The sequence below is a fragment of the Hirundo rustica genome, chromosome 10 (assembly GCF_015227805.2).
Source record: "Hirundo rustica isolate bHirRus1 chromosome 10, bHirRus1.pri.v3, whole genome shotgun sequence".
Classification (NCBI taxonomy): Eukaryota; Metazoa; Chordata; class Aves; order Passeriformes; family Hirundinidae; genus Hirundo; species Hirundo rustica.
The window spans coordinates 19,013,742-19,031,374 of NC_053459.1; the positions used below are offsets into that span (position 1 = coordinate 19,013,742).

Here is a 17,633-nt window from a genome sequence, read left to right on the forward strand (position 1 = left end):
ATGTAGCTCATTATCCAGATGGGAATGTCATGCAAATATTATACCTCCTCTTTGTTGTTCATGTTAATGTCTGTTATCAGGCAAGAAACAGAAAAGTCTCTTCTAACCACCCTATAATCAGTACATGCATTTAGGGATGTGGAACACTATGCATACAAATGTGAGTACCTTCATCTAGAGACTGAACACATGAATAAATAGCCTCAATTCTTGGGGAAAATGGGAAAACGAGGGAGGAAGGGAAGACAAGAAATTCTTTACATCAAAACTGCATGTATTTGTAACTTCCTTTTCAGAAAGACAGCATTAAAATTCACAGTATGATTCCTTTACACACAGCGCTGAGCTGGAGCTTGGTGGAAATAAAGCTTTATACAGAAATATTCAAACAGCCACTCTGCTTTCAGCAGTGGAATCCTTCCTCCCATGATTCAATAACATACAGCTGGGATTTGTAAAACAGCTGGACAGGGTAATTAATTTGATCACAACAATTATATGAATTTGGAACAGTAACAATAATAATCATAATACCCGATTCATTAATATTCCATGACAGACTTCAATATGGTAAAGAGGAACAGCAATTTAAAAGGTCACACATGTTTATGAATCTTATAGCCTGTACAGTGATGCTTGACCTCTTTATATTTGTTAGCAGCATCACTGGCCCTGTTCATGGTCATGAAAGAGTGTGAAGTAAAGAAGAGGAAGAACTAAGGAAGCAAATGTTTCTAAAACAAAATACATTTTAATTAGTCCAACATTCTACATATCTAAGGCCTTTCAGCCTTAATATAACTAAATATAACTTAATAATATAACTAAAAATGAGCCACTGATGTAACAGCTTTGCCTTCATTGTCTAATATAACCAGAAAAAGAAGCAGCAACTCAGATTTTCTCACCTCTACTAGATTTATAAGATGTAGGAAAAATTCCTGTGCGTCTTGTTGTCTATTAGAGGAAAATTCTGGGTGGCCTTTACTTATAAAAGCTTTGAACATGCGAGGAGATATTCCATTGTGTTGAGGCTAAATAAAAGAGAGAAAAACCTTTTTAAAAGGGATTTTTATTCAATCACAGACCAAATATCTCAAAGTTACCCCACTAAATCTGTCTATGGCCAAGTTCTGGCACTGGAGGAATGATAGTTTCCATTTCACCTATTTTTCCATTTTAATAAAAATGGAAAGGGTCCCGAAACAAGATTTACAATATGTTTTATGGCTTAGTTTCTACAGCACTCACTCTACCTGTCCTTTGGCAATTGGCATTTTAAAGAGATTACTGGAGGTCTTTAAAGGTTAGTAGTTCTCAGAAAGGCTGAAAGCCTACATTGTTATATAACATTTGATATTGCTTTCAGAACCCTGTGCCAGAGAATTGAAGCACTTTGGTGTATCAGCTGGCAGCTCTCCTCAGGACAAAACCTTCCCAGAGAGCTGTGCAGAGCCAAGCAGAGAACAACTGATGTGTGCAGCATGCATTCCCAGGTGGGTTGTTAAGAGCAGACATGAATTTGCAATTTGCAGGTGTTGTTCATGTTGAAAACCCTAACTTACTGCCTTTGACCATTCAGTTATATCAGGAGGAAACTGCCCTAAAGCAGAAAATCTCTGGCTTCCAAGATAGCCCTGGTTTTGACTTTCTAATCCTTTACACCATTTTAAGAACCTCTCCAACCATTCCAGATTCTCAAGACAACACTAGCTATTATGCCTTTTAAATAACATTTTTGAAGGCATCAGAATCTATTACTCAGATTTGCCTCCACAATCCATGAAACCAAATAATTTTCGAGACAATCCAAGCAAAAGTATAGCCTTTAGAAGCTCTTAGAAGCTGCCAGCCAATCTCATTTCTTACTACACTTGCGCTGTCATATAAATATAAAAATAGAAAAAGCAGCATCAAGTGGAGGCCATAAAAAACACACACTAGAAGTGAATTTGTTTTTCTTTGTTTTACCAGGGTGCAGTACTCCTAAACCCACTGCAATCAGATGCAGATTCTCATTTTTAAATGGTTATTCAATTTTTGGCAGTGCACCACCAACCACATCAGGCCAAGATGATCCATCTCCCATCAAGAGACAGAGTCTCAGGGCTGCTTGGACAGAGGGATGTTCTAGGGATTTCTGCATCCTGGGTTATGTATTGCTTCAGCGTCCTCAACTGCCTTTCATCAAAACTGGGGCTGGGGAGAGAAGTGCATAAAGCAGCTCCCATTGCAACATCCCAGGCTTCTTCCTATGCCAGAAGCAAGAATGTGGCACACTTGTCCCGCTGTACAATGCAGTGAGTTTGGAATCAAGCCTTGCTCCCACCTATGCCCTTTGTACTCAAACACTTGAGCAGGAAGAGGAGAAACATGCCATGGGTGGCAGTCTGCAAAAATGGATTGAATCTTGCGGTCTCACCTCAAGGACAGTAAAAGGAAAAAAAAAAAAAAAAAAATCACCAAACAGAAGAAATGTTAAAGCTCCAAGCAGAAAATCAAGCCCTGGCTGATGACCCTTTAGGCGTTCAGCCTCTCTTTAATCCTAAAGTAGATCCAAGAAAAATGCAGCCGTTTCCAGGCTAAACTTCTATGGTGAAAAATTTCAACTCCACAGCTCCACGAATATTTACAGAATACCTGGCATACTTTCCCCATCAACAGTTGCAAAACAGTTTAGCTAAATATAGATTGTGGTGGACCACTGCAGATCGCATTTGAATGCTTTTACAGACAACAACTCCCCAAAACTTTGGATTAATTCCAAAGGCTTAGAAAGATTGAGAACTTCTTTGCATGGAGAAGGGGAAAAAAAGTAAAGGAATAAAAGTAAAATGAATAATTGATATTATAGACACAAAGCAGCAGCACTTAAAAACATTTAAGGCCTAAAATACTATGCAAACAAACAAACAAACAAGTCATCCTCAGTCTGAAAGACCATAGATTTGTATTCCAAGCGTGAAGGAATAGAGAAAACATCTATACCTGACTTTTTTCTGTAAACACATCATCAATACAACAAGCAACAAAAGCTGTAACAGCTGTTTCAAATCCTAATACATGCTATGAATTGCTTGATAAGGAAGTAACTTCATGCATGTAACTTCAGCTTCATTAAACTGAACTAATGAACACAAGTGCTGTTAAATGTCAGTAGATGCCTGCTACAACCTGACAGTTTTATTCCATCTGTCATTAAAGAATTCTCAGTATCTCATCTAATAGTGGCTGCTGAGCTAATCATGGAGGTGTAGCTTTATTCCAAGGATTCAGATCCCTGAACTTCCAGCACAATATTCCCCAGTCACACCCTGTATGTGTTCAGGAAAGCAGGTCAGTCAGTCAGTACACATAATTCAATGTATGGAGCTTGCTGAAATCTGTCCCACTATTCCTTTTTCTCAGTGGGGTGTGGATTAGTCTTGAGCTTTATTTAATGTGAACAAGCAGGATTCATTTGCTGTTCCAAAACAACAAATTGCCACTGTGCAAAGCAATTATGTGGGAGACACACAACTTAGAGATCATGCAATCTACTCTGTACCAGATGCTCTGTCTGTCCAAAATCCTACTGGCATTCTCATTTCAGGAGAAATTCCTTTGTCAATAATTGGCAGATGAAGGAAGAGGAAAATATCTATTTCTATGGCAACCACCACCTTCCCTCTGTGGCAGGGCATGCTTTACCCCTGTGGCTCTGCATGGCCCCTCCATCACCATGAAAGCCTCCAGCACCACCTAATCGTGCATTACCTAGATGGCTTCTCCTTTCTTTAGCTCTTTATCCTTCTTTCAGGAATTTAAAGAGGGTTTAGATGTTTGCTTCCAGGACTCTCTGCATTAACGTTGTCGTTGTTGTTGTTGTTCCTCAGAGAAGATAAACATTGGTTGCAAGTTCTGTGAACATTTGCACTCATCAGAGCAGCAGAGCACTTTATCAGCAGGACCAGTGCCTGCTTTGATGCGCTGCACAAATAGTGCCTGACTAATTCATCCCAGACTTAGTAATCTGCACATTCCACCTTGCTAAGCATCCTGTCCATGCTGGATCCACACGTGTTCCTCAATGCCCAGCACCTGTTCCCTTTTCTCAGGATATCACTTCTACCTAGTTACCAGGCTGTACAAACTCAGGCAAATACCTTGTGTTCTTCTTTCATCACCTGCTCAATGAGCTCAGATTTCATGGGTGGCTTAGAGTATTGGCCCGAAAGGAGGCCGTGTCCCAGTTTAGCCCTGTAAGGAAGAAAGTGGTGGGGTGGAAAAAAAACACGTGAGAAAAACAGAAAAGAAGACTTATTTCTAGCAAAAAAAAATATGAAGTTTAGTGCTTTTGACTCCTTGATGAACCATCATTACCTGCAACTTCTCATTCTCCCTGTGCCATATCTCACTTCTGAGCTCATGAAAAGGTGTTCTTTCGCTCTGCCATTAAGTCATTTGGATTCTATTAAACCTGACAAAGTAAATAATCAAGCAACGTCACTTACATCTGAGTGTTGAAATCTTGTGTTGGATCAAGAGGGGAGTAGTCAAATATTCGTGGAAGGTTTCCCACGTACCTGGGAAGAAAGAACAAAGCAGAAATATTCAGATATTGCAGCTTAATGATTCAATCTATCCCCAAAGAGTGCTTCTGTCATGGAAAAAAAATAGCAAAGAAATTAAGAAATGGACACTGAGGTTTTACTTGGAAGCTTCTAGATATGAAGAAGATGACTATGTTGTTCATCTGGAATTTGCATTCTATTCCTTAATCTTGCAAAAGCAGTATGGTGTTGGTCAAAACCTCAGAGCTGAGTTGAGAGCCAGTGTACTTTCTACTCCCAACCAACGCAGCCAAGCAAATTCAGGTTTGTATCAGGACCAAAATATGTAAAAAGAATATTCTATTGAGTTTCACAAGAGAAGCAATTCTGATACCACTGAGGGAAAAACTGTCCTGGTGAAAAGTGAAGCATTCAGCAGCACTCTCTAAGTATTGCTGCCCTTGAGCACAGGAGAAATCAGGCTGGGTAGGAATGGTCATGTTGTTCTCATCAAAAATCTCCACTATTCTGATGGCACTAAGTCCTCCAGGTAACTTCCCATGCTGTGGAAAATGATCTTCATTAATAAAGTCCATTTTGATATTTTTCAGCAGTGGAGGTAGAAGAGCTGGCACTTAATGAATTTACAGACTGTACTGCATATGGCTAACAAAGAAAATAAACACAAGTTTTCTCCCTCTTCTTCTCCAACATGAGAACCTGGGAGGGTTTCCAAAATCTAAAAGCTTCACTTCCAGCACATACACTACTGCTGCTTTGGAAGGAAAAGGCATTCTGAATTTTATTTCAAACCATAGACTGTCCTTTATAAAAAGGCTCCTCTCCTTGGAGTGATGTGTTCAGTTTTGATCAGTTGGGAGTATTTCATGTTTTTCTGTTACGCTTTTGTCCTTTACTCTCTTAATCATTCAGCAGAATACATTTATACTATTCTTGTCAATCTTTTTTTTTTTTTTAATTAAAATGTGACTCTGATAACTTAGAAAGACCTGCATGCAATGGATGCAGTGTTTTTCCACTAGCATGGATCAATATCAACATGTTTGTGCCAGTTTTTGGCACAAATCACACTGGAGCACAGAGCGACTTCTGCAGTGATACTGCACGGGCCAGTACAAACCCACTAATGTGATACTGATCATACCCAGGTAAACAGAGATATGTGCATTTGTATATAAAAAGCAGAGACTGGGACATCAAATTCACAAGGTGGCATATGGTCTCCCAGCAGTGAAGTTGAGACAGTAAGTTTTTATTTCAAAGACAGATCGTGTTTTGTGCTCCAGCCTTTTCCAGAACAGATCAAAACAGTCACTAAATCCTGCAAGCAGCCACTGAACTGACGGAGAGAGACCTGTTTACAGGTGAGACAAAAATTAAAGCAACATTTTTCTTAGAAAAACAACGAATTGATGAATGCAGCAGCTAGTGACAAGAAGTAGTTTGGAGCTACTTACGCTCGCTGGAACTCTGGGATGCTGAAAATTGCTTGCATGACAGCGTTGAGGTAGCAGCTATTTCCCAGGTTCTTCATGCCAGTGTATCCTGGGCCATACATGGGCTTGAGTTTTACTCCAGCTTCCTGAATCACTTCCCATTCTGAGACTCTTGGCTTTATGTCATTATCTCTCAGCCCATTCTCTGTCTGAAAGCAATGAGATTTTCATCTTAGTCTCTAACTTCCGCCATAATTATGCTGCTGCCATCATCACCACCAACTTTGTGAGCTATACTCCAAGGAACGATGAGGCAAATCAAGGGGCAAGGGGAGGTAAATCCTGCATGTAGGGGAAGGTGAGGGTTAGAAAGCCAGCAGTTTGTTCCTTCAATACACCCTTGGCTCTTTAGCACAGCCAGTCATGACCTCAGGCCCAGCTGGGAGCTTCACTTCTCTCAGCCCTGTGACCTCAAGCCTCAGCATCAAACACTGCACTTTTTCAGGTTTCCTATTCCATTTGTAATGGCCAGGAATAGAAGCTGCTCATAACAAACAAACCACATGAAAAGCTGCAGATCCAAGAATTTCCCTTCTTTCAAATGGTAAAAGGCAGTAATTTGTGACACTGAAGTTTCTCTCCCCTTTACACTCAGCCTTCAGCCTGTAGGTGCAGGTCACTACAGTGTCATTTACTGCTGGCACTACTCTGTCACTTCTCAAAGAGCTGTACAGACCAAAGACCAGAGGTGGAACATCGGCAACAGTTAAGACTAGGTTTTCAAGGCTCCTGAGTAAAACAGGCTTTCCAGAATGATTTAGATAAAAGAAGGACATTAGTATACCAAGAATATTATTAATATCATGAAGACTTTTGAAAACACAGTTTAACTCTTCTCTATCATTTCAGTTATTATAATTTTCTCGCTACTTGGTCAATGAAATACACTTAACCAGCAGCAGATTTGTTCCTTTTTAACGTTTTCATGTTCTCCAGGTAGTGATACTAGGTTATATACTTGGCTTAAAAAAATAAAACCAAGACACAACAAACCAAACCAAACAAAAAACCAATGCAACCACAAAAACCACATCTACTTTTCTAAGCATAACCTATTCTGATTTCTCACACCATTTAAAGAGAACTGGAATCAACATCCACTAAGACACAAGTTATTAGAAGTACTTCTTTACTAATACAGACACACACACAGAATTCTCTTTTCCCCAGTCCCTTTGTAGCATGCCACACCTTTGACCATGTTGTTTCCTAGAATGTATTTTTCTCATTTTCTAATGTATTTATTGACAAAACCTAAACTGAAATTTACATTAAGAACTTTCTGCCACTTTTTAACTTATCCATTGCTTAGCATCTTTTTACTTATGAACTGTATCTGTTTACACATGCAATAGGCTTTCCTTCACTCACTGTAATTAAATATTCTAGACATTCTTCTCTAATTGAATGAGGTTTTTCACCTTGAAGGCAAAGGAAAAATGAAAAATATAAACTAGAGACCACAAGGTACTTCTTTCAGAAGGCAACTTCTGGATTTGAGAGCAAAGATTTACTCAGAACTCAGACAATAACCCCCAAATCAGCTGACTGAACTTTACAAAACTGAGTACTGTCATAACCGTCTGAAGGAATCACAAATAATCTACAGGTGTCGTTCTTCTCCAGCTTCTCTCCCACCCCCAAGTGAACAAACAAGTGAACAACAAGCTAAATAAAAGATGGATTTCCTACCACTTGCATCTGCAGCATATCAATTCCAAAGTGTGCCAAATGCTTTGCTATGTGCGGATCTAAAACCGGCTCCTCTTCATCAAAGGAATAGACATCTGCAAAAGCAGAGAGAAACCAGTGAGCCCCAGTATCAAATGTTATCCCTTCTCTCTGTTTACCAGCACTGCATGCTCAGCACAGGGCTGCCTATACAAAATGCTTTGTTTAAATTCCCCAAGTTTGGTTCTGGCCAGCAGAGAAGCACACAGACAAGCACATAGCTCGGTAAATATTTTAACAGAATCACATCAAGCACTCTCCTCAAAAGAAATCATATGCCTCCACAGTATTAAAACCTAAAAAACATTTATAGGGATCATAGTATTTCTTCTCCCCAGAACAAGAAAATTGTAAGGAAAGCAAGGAACAGGGCATGCAAAGTTCTCAGATATGTAGCCACCCCACATTTTGAACATGACAACAAGAGTTTACGAATTTTTGTAGAGCTACTAGACACAGACAGACCCATTAAATCTCTGAGTATATCACACCAACTCACTATTGACAATAGTATTTTGATTTTTTAGTACAGTGTAAGAAAACCACTTTTGCCCTTTTCACACACAGATGCAGGAAGAACAGAGAATTTTTTTTATTAGAATAAAGAGGGGTTTTTTGGATTGCACATCACTGGATTGGACTTCCAAGATTAAACTAACCTTGTGGTTAGGGAGAAAGACTGATTTTCTGGGTGAGGTGTCTTGCTTTATTGTATGGGAGATTTAGATTTCAGTTCTCCATGACAGGCCTTTACAGCCTTAAATAAAAGCCCATAAACATTCTGGCAGGGCAAAGTTCAGACTGTGAAGGGAACTAGTGTGTCTAAGGATGATATTTTCAATATGAAACTAAGTTTAATAAATGCAAAAGAAGGACAAATAAAATGAAAGCAAAACCACTCTTTTTTAGAGTTAACCTAGCAAGTCCTATAGTGACACTGAGTTCAGAGCAGGTTTCGCCTACTTGAACAAATAATAATAAAGCTGCAGACATTGTACAAGGCTAGAAGTGATAAGTCATGCACTTGTAAGACTTGAGCAGGCCTTCCATCTTTCCTCTGATCAGGTCTCCACCTCTGTAGCCAATGACTGTTTTGGTGTCTCCTTATAACAAAATCCAGAGCCCCTGCGGCAGTCTCCCTGCATTTCCCTCAGGCAAGTTTCCCTCATGCCCAGCAGCTTCTCACAGTGACCTTGCTCCAGAAGACCAGACCTAGGCTGACAGAGAAAGCTTAGCCAGGAGAAAGGAAGAGACACAAACTCAGGAGGAGATAGCAGGGACACGGATAAAGGCTGTTCACAGCACAGACATCACTTCTGGAAGATCTTTACCCTCCTGGCAGCTGCAGACCCTGGCTCTGACTCAGCCCATCCCCTTTAACAAAAGGCGTTCTCCTTGAGGTCTGCTAGTACCAAACCCACGCTGAAACGCTAGATTGAAGGTTAGCCAAGGAACTCAAAGACTAGCTTTTAACATTGACCAGCCCTGTGGGAAACCTCTCCCAGCAGGGAGCTGTGCTTTGAGCTGTGCTGCCAGCTGCTGATCAGCCATCAGAAGCCCCACTAACATCGGTGCCCATGACCTTTCTGGCATGTGCGTGGCTGTAGCTGCCCCTCTGCTGGAATTCCGCTGTGTGGTAGCCAATGCCCCCAGAAGACACGACTGTTCATCCACACACATGGCATCACAACATTCCCATAGTGTTCTGGTGAGGTCACAGCACAGCCAGAGGATCCCGAAAAGTTCAAACACCTGATGGAGTGAGATTACACAGCAACTGAGCTTGGGGGACTGCTTTCAGGGTGGAAGCTTTGGGTATTGTTTTCCCTCTGCTCTGACAACTGCAGGGAGCAAATCACCTGGGACTACTGGCCCAGAGCAGCAGAAGTGGAACACAAGACTGATGTTCTGCTCGTGTTGTACTTCAGTGCTTCCTGCTGAGTAGCTTAAGTTCATGGGAGAAAGACAGAATTCACTTGTTTCAAAAAATCAAAGACAGAAGATAAGTGCTGCCAAAACCAGGTCTGCAGTGCCGTCACACAACTTCTGGTAGATGAAGGATGTAGACGGGTCAGCAAATGTGACACACAAGGACCTGGTGTCATTAGACTGAGAAAGGAGGAAAAGGGAGGGGTGGAAGGGGGGGAAAAGCCCACCAAGATAAATCTGAGACGGGCAATACAGAATATTATTAAACAAAGAAAAAAATCATAGAATATGCTGAGTTGGAAGGGACCCATCAGTATCATCCAGCCTAACTCCAGTTCCTGGCCAGGATGCACAAAGAATCCCACCATGGGCCTGAAAGTGCTGCCCAAACACATTTTCAACCCAGGCTTGGTGCTGTGACCACTTCCCTGGGGATATTTTTCCAGTGCCCAACCATCCCCTGGGTGGAGAGCTTTTTCCTGATAGCAGTCATTATGATCCATATTATTTTAAGAAAATAAAAATGTCAATGCTACTTGATTTCATTTTCTCCCACAGCTCAAGGTTTACACCTGTTCTGACTGTGCAGACATCTCTCCTTCCTACTTAGATGGTGACATGCAAAGGTCACACTGTCCTTAAAGAAAGGAGTGGCTGAGGATCCCCCCAAAAGTATCTGAGAACTGCTAAGATTAGCATCCACAAACCAACTCCTTCCAGTACTGATCACAAGGGGTTTCCCACTGCCAGTGCCCAACTCCATGCCTCAATCTACTCCAAACAAGCAACCTCACAGTGACTGGAAATCAAATCCAGTGGCACTGTCAAGTGAGGCAGCAGGTAGCACAGTTTGTCCAGTGCTCAGCTCACTGAGGCAAACAACTTTTCTGAGTCCTTGGTGTGTCCTGTCCACGGTACAGGAATGGAAGAGAGGCTTGGTTCAATTTCTTTCCTGATCCCAGATGTGTCTGCTGACAGAATGCTACAAAATGGGGCGAATGCCTCAGAAACCTCTCACAGTGTACACAGCACAGATTTCTGAGGGCAAGACAAAGAGCTCTCCTCTGTGTACACGTAGGGCGAGTGTCAGTGGAATACTGGCACCACCTCCTTCTCCTTCCTACTGATGTGAAAAAGGAATAAATTATGTCAGGACAGGGATTAGTGCTTACTACTCCTGTACCATCACCTCTTCACTCTTAACCCTGGGAAGCAGAAAACAGATTTTGTGTCACCATCAGCCACAGAGCCTCCTTCCTGAAGCTCATCTATCACCCAGCCCCATCGAGGGGTTATGAGTGCTACAGAAATATAGATCAGACACAGAATAATTACTGAAAAGGAACAAGGAAGGCTGGGGGAGGGAAGATTTTTCTAAAGGGAAACCAAGTAAACATCATCCAGAAGAACAAAGGTCTGTGGAGAACAGCTGGTGCCTCTCATTCAGAGGGGAGGATGACAGCCTGTCCTTTGTTATCCCAAAGGCCACATAAGAGAGGAAGCAGCTGATCAGTGGGAGGCACAAGGACAGAAGCCATAAGGAAACAAGTACTGCTGCTAAAGACGGGAAAGAAAAGAAAAAAATCTGAAAAAAGCCCACTACAGAATACCCTGTTTGTTTTGTAGATGCAGTTTGAACCTGCAGCTGGGCAAATCCTAAACACCTTCAATAACTGAGAGATTTGGATAGAAATCATCCAAGACCAGGCTCATGCAAGGAAATAACATTCCATCTGGGAGAGGAAAAAATGGGTTTTGCTTAGTGTTTCTGTGGCACAGCTGGTTGAATCTGACTACAGTCACCTTTCTCAACACTGAACAGGACTTAGAAAAGCTCTCAACTGATGTTTGTTTAAAAAGGGGGCTGCTCTAAACAGCAATTTTTCATCTCCGTAGTCATAAGCACTAAAGCCAAAACATAATCATGCTATGTGTTCTTCCATTTTTACTTCTCCATGCAGCTGCAACAAAAGATCTCTTTGCTTATGACTTTTTCAGCTCCTCATGCTTTATTCCATCTAATCCTCACACGCCATAATCCCCTCCACAGCAACACTGCACATCACACTTGGAGAATATGCAAACAAGGGTACAGCTACAGCTTTTTCCCCCCTCTCAAGATCATCACACATTTTACAAATGAACATCACAGCAGCCCCAGGAAAATGAGTGTTCATTAGACTGCTTCAGCAACATCTTGTTCAACAAGGAAAAAGAGGAGTTTCCACTTTGATTAAAAACTCCATACATGCTGTTACAAACAGACTTTTAAGTTCAAAAAGATCCTTACCCTGTTGTTGTTTCTTTGTTACAGAAAGTTGAACCATTTGCCCTAGGAATACATTTCCTAGGGCAGAACTAAAAAATATTGTTTCTCCAGATCCTGTTGTTTCAGACTACTACCGTTCTTAGGTAATAAGCTTAGTACTATGCAAACACTCCAAAATATTTATAGAAAATATAAAATGAGCAGATAAAACAGGTATGGGTTTTCTCAGAATGGAGTGTGTGTCATTCCCCTCAACATCCACAGAGTTTCCTTTCACATTCCCAAACACTTGCACTAGAAGCACAAACCCAGTTGGAAGGAGATGCACGCTGCCAGTCCCATGCACAGAAGGTACCTCATCTCAGAACACGCCACGTGGCTGACCTGCTCCATCAGGAGTGATGGTTCCCAGCTTCACTGCCAGGGGATAACCTGTGTCCTTGTAGTGCTCCATGGCATGCCCATTGCCCCCGCTGCCATCGAAGAACCACCTCCCACAGAGCACAGAGCCATCGGTCAGGTTCAGCCACAGGTTCTCCCGCAGGTCACACTTGGAGCATTTCCAACCGCTGCCACACAAAACAGGGAGAAACAGCAGAACGTGTAAGGCAGGAGCCAGTTCTGTGTTTCCCAGTTTGGAATGCAAGCGTTAATTGGGGATATAAGCACCATAAAGTCATCCCAGGACACCAACCCCCACGCCCAGCCCAGAGCCACGCAAGGGAATCATGGGCTGAGCTCCTGCCCTTAGTTCAGTTACCCTGGACTGAATTAGAGAGCCTACAATGAACAAACCTTACTGCCCTCACCTGGGGGGTATTCTAACACCATTGTCTAACTGTACAAGCGTCTTAGCATGCTTAGATGCCTGCAGCTCTTCTTCCCAGGAGTCGGGTTCCTGCTTCCTGTAGGGTGATTTTGCACTGAGGAGCGCATCACAAGCTATCGTCACCTGGAAGACAAATGGATGTCAGTCACAGCCTTACACAACTCAGTGACTGGACAGAACCTGGCACTCAGCCTATTGCTAGCCACATACAGCACTGCTTATCAGTAGGACTATTTATACACTCAAATATGCATCTAATCTTTTAGACTGTCGTCATTATTTTAGCAGGAGAGTAAGCACGTGTACCGTGTGAGCTTTCCTAGGACAAGCTGGCACCATAACAGGGGAAAGAATACAGGAGGTGGAAGGAAATCAAATAAACAAAGATCACTTTTAAAAGTGACTGACACTTTACTATATCTGACAAAGAAAGATCTTTATGTCCAAACAAGCACTGCACGTAAGAAAACAAGGCACCATCTTGATAAAAACAGAAACAGGAGACAATTCCTATGATAACTTCCACACACTCACTGACCAGCGCTGGTAGCTCTTCTATGTTGGGTAATGAGATTTCATAGTGATCAGGAAAGATAACAAGTTTTGCTTCATCCTCATATTCAAAGTCATCACTGTTGAGATCACTGCTTATCTCCAGATCTGGAAAACAAGATGGGGAATGTTAGGAGATTGTCCCATGATCAAGGTTCCAAAACTGTAACAGGGGGTATCACTGTAAATATTGCTTGCCTGGCATCAGCCAGTGGTTTCTCTGGCTAGAAATATTTCTGAAATCCTGATCTAAACTGAAATCTCACCAAGCTGCAAGAGAAATGTTCTGAGGACCAAAATCTCCACTTAATGCCACCCCCAAATCACAGGTCCAGCTGGTTTGGCCTCTCTGCAAGCAGTGCACCGTTGCAGACATTGCATTCTGCAAGGCAGCAAATAAAATTCTGCTCATTTCGGACAAAATCAGGATGCAATACTGCTGTGCCTTTTACCCAAAATCCTGAAATGCTATAAAGCATGGAGACCGGGTCGCACTGTGCATGCACAAATTGCGGAGGACAAATAAAGAGCACCCCATATTTTCCAGATCACAGACCTGGCTGAAACGTGCTGTGGCTCCCATCCATCTTGAACTTGTGGCCTTTTCTCCCATAAAGATGTCCACAGCTGGAAGTATTCCTATGTCTCATCCATAGTCTCAAATTGCTACAGCAAGTACAGTAACACCAACAATATCCCTCTCTTGCAACTCCCCTCTTTAACCAGGGTACCTATCTATTTAAAAAACACTCACTAGCTACTAAAGCTTTCCTTTGAAGATCAAGCTTTCCACAGTGTTTGTGTACATTTTTCTTTCAGTGTAAGAATGACTTCTTTTCTTAAATATGGACCTTGACCAAGCAACGTCAGCTAAAATGTTTGGCCAGAAATATGTGGCCAGAGAGAAGCGGGAGAGTATACTGGGAATTAAATGGCCTGTGTTTGTGTCCCTGGCTCCATGAAAAAATATAATTATTAATTAATTATCACATGGTGACAAGACTGAGTTTAAATTTTGTTCTGTTCTTCTTAGGATAAGTGAAAAAGTTAAGACCAAATATGCACGTGTCAGAAATTTTACAAGATTCAGCTGCAAGAATTGCCCAGGCAACATTGGGATCTTCTGGATCCTTCTCCCATCTAGACATGTGGGATCTACTGTATTCTGATGTACCAGCCACTGTCAGAATAAGGTTCACCGAAAAAAAAAGAGATGTGTTAGCAGTAGCCAAAGCTGGCTCTTAATTTTCATACAAGCAGATGCTTAATGAGTCACTTGATCCTAAAAATGAGCATTGGCAGCAACCACTGCACCCTGGGAATGTCTGAAATCTCAGATGTATGTATGGGAGAGAGGTGAGAATGACAGAAGCCAGACCCAGAAAACCGAGCTCTCTATTTACCCAGCGAGCAGTAACAGACTGAGCAACCCAAACGATAAAGCAAGTATCAAAATATATCTTAACTTGACCTGGAAAGAACAGCTCTTGAGAGGAACATCCACTCCTGGCTCACCTGCTGCACCAGCCAGCCCTGAGGTGACAACACCCACTGCCAGTGACTTCCAGCAACATGAACTCTCTGTCACCAGCAACCAAAAAAAGCCCTTTCTCATCAGCTCAACAGACACAAAAGCAAGAACATTTTCTCACACTGAAAGCATGGCATTTTCAGAGAAGGTATTAATTCATTACTAATTCCCCAGATCACACTATTTTCATCATGATCCCTTCCCCTATTGCTGCATAACAGAGATGATCAGAGACCTCACTTTACTCCAGGCTTCTTTCTCAGTTTGTACTGCAGTGCTGTGTTTGATGCAGGAGTGGATCTCCACAGATGCAGTTTTTAACAGCTCCTCTGCTCTGTGGAACAAGGAAACTGAGTATCTCCAAGCTGATGGCGCACACAGCATCGCATCACAGGGGATTTTCACCGAATGCCAGAGATTTGACGGCGGCCAGCACAACAAAGCCGAAAGTACTGAGCACCTCCTAGACAGGAGAGAGGTTCCTCAGAGAGGATGAAAGCTCAGCGTGTGCTCGGGAGGGTTTGGAGGCAGTGACCGCTCTGGCAGCGCTGCGGTCGCACGGAGCCTCAGCCAGCAGAGGGAACCTGGCCCCAGCTCACAGCGGCCACCGGGCTCTGGGGACGGCTGGGACCCGCTGATCCTCGCTGCCTGGTGCTGGGCACGGTAACCTAAAGCACCTGCACCCCCCTTATGGAAACTGCGATGATACAGATACCTGTGCTCAAAATTCAGACACTCGCTGGAGCTCATCTCGCAAGCCAGACAGCAGCCAAGCAGCGCAGACTTTAGTGCTGCTGGCCTGACCTGCATCTGAACCGGTGATCCAGGGATGAAAGACAGAGTATCCTATTAGCAATCATCTGCTGTCATCTAAGGACTTCACGTGCTTAGGAGCAACAGCCTCCTGTGTGCAGTGGGCAGGGAATTTCCTTTTTACCTCCTCAGGCTTCATGCCATTTGTACCAGCAGAAAAGCAGAAAACAGTGTCCCATCAGCACGGGACTCCTTCTGCCCGACATCCCACCTCTGCTGTAAAGAAGGATGCACAAAGCTTCATAACAGTCTTGGGAGACACCAGGAGGAATTAAAATTCCCCTTCTGAAGGTGATCACCTAAAACTGGTACGCTTCCACCCAATCCCTCTGACCAGGAATTAAGAGGCACTGCCTGATCACTCCAAAGACAGTTTCTCAGGGTCCAGACCCAGTATACAAGAGTGGAATGGACTTCTGAGGTCAGAGACTGAAATCTCTCCATACAGAGCACGTGACCATATAAACTAATCCCTTTTAGGGACACTCAGAGGGACCCCTAAATGATGTCAGCTGAAAACACGCAGATCACCACTCATATTTTTAAATCTTGGCTTGTGTGTGCTGAGCGACATAGCAGTTAAGTTTAGTAAGAAATTTTACCTGCATTATATTCCCTGTGCCTGTGCAAGGGCCAGCAAGGCTGAGAAAGCATGAGGGTAGAAATAATGAAAACAGATGACTGTGACTTTTGAAGGCAATGGAGCCCACACTAAATGTGGACAGAATTTGATGAAGCCACTGGGCATCACGTGCAGTCTGCAGGTATTTTTTAGTGCAGAATTTTGGAGGGGAATAAGAGTAACTACAGGAAAGAAGAGTAGGGTGAAATCTACATGCAAAGGGAGCCTATTTGATTAAAAATTACCACTAAAGACACTGAAAAGCATGAACATTCAAGCACTATACTTCATCCAAAGTCATTTCCTGATCAAAGATGTTCTTCCAAGATGCACTGTGAGAAGGCAAAAAAAAAAAAAAAAAAAAAGCTTTATTCAGTTCTGAGACTGAGCCATGAGACAACCAGCCAGTTTGTAATCCTTCCAAGGAGTGACAGCTTGATGGTCAAGGTCCACAGGACATTGTTTCCCTTCCAGTGGAGCAACACCTTTCTGGTGCCTCCTGAGAGCCTCAGTTCAGCTCTTTGGCCACCAAAACATGTCGTAAGTGTGGTGCTGGGAGGCCAGGAGGACAGGCAGAGCAAAGCAGCAGACACCTCAAAGCAGAGGCTCAACTGATGCTGTTATTTTGGGTGAGTGGTCAGTAGAGAAAATTTCCTGCACCTCCCAAGGCACCACTGAGTGCGAGTGAGAATGCACTGCTGCTGAACTGACTGAAAACAGCAGCTGGGAGAGACACTACTGTAATGTAAACCAACCCAGCAGAGGGGAAGAGAAGGAGTGGATGTGTCCAGATCAGATTTAGACAAGTTACCAACTGACTGCACTAATAATAGGGGCATAAAAGACTCCAGACAGGACCCCCAAACAGGATTTCCTGCACATATGGATGTGTCTGTGTGTGTGTCAAAGGGAATACAAACATGCAAATTGAATGAGGATGTTGACTAGCAAGTCTACAACTAATTTTGAAACCCTAGAAAGATATCTTAGGAATCTGGGCTTGATCCTGCCCTCGCTGAAAGCAATGGACAAATTCATATTGACTTGGAAGTGGAGACCTGGGTCTTTAAGCCAAATTATTTCTTCCTGAAGCCTCTAAATAATAGTGAATTGCAGCAGCAGCACTTTGCAAACTATCAGCTACTCAGTTAATTTGTTTTCAGGCACATTCAAAATATTAACTTCATCAGATGAATTATAAAGCAGAAGATTTTTTTTTTTAAATTTATTTCCAGTCATAACATTTTCCTTTGTAGAGAAAATGAAAAGTAAAACTTTCTACAAGGAACCTTTGGCTGATTCATGACT

At 42.5% G+C, this 17,633-nt stretch overlaps 1 protein-coding gene across 1 annotated transcript in view; it reads right to left on the reverse strand.

Moving 5' to 3' along the window:
* The window catches only part of USP13 (ubiquitin specific peptidase 13), a 49,799-nt gene that overhangs the window by 13,280 nt on the left and 18,886 nt on the right, over positions 1–17,633 (reverse strand). Inside the window, exons 4-11 of the mRNA XM_040073961.2 lie at positions 13,346–13,467; positions 12,788–12,930; positions 12,363–12,547; positions 7,742–7,836; positions 6,011–6,198; positions 4,494–4,565; positions 4,146–4,239; positions 909–1,034 (exon numbers count right to left, since the gene is read on the reverse strand). Coding sequence (XP_039929895.1) covers positions 909–1,034; positions 4,146–4,239; positions 4,494–4,565; positions 6,011–6,198; positions 7,742–7,836; positions 12,363–12,547; positions 12,788–12,930; positions 13,346–13,467 — 1,025 coding nt within the window. The remainder of the gene's footprint in view (positions 1–908; positions 1,035–4,145; positions 4,240–4,493; positions 4,566–6,010; positions 6,199–7,741; positions 7,837–12,362; positions 12,548–12,787; positions 12,931–13,345; positions 13,468–17,633) is intronic.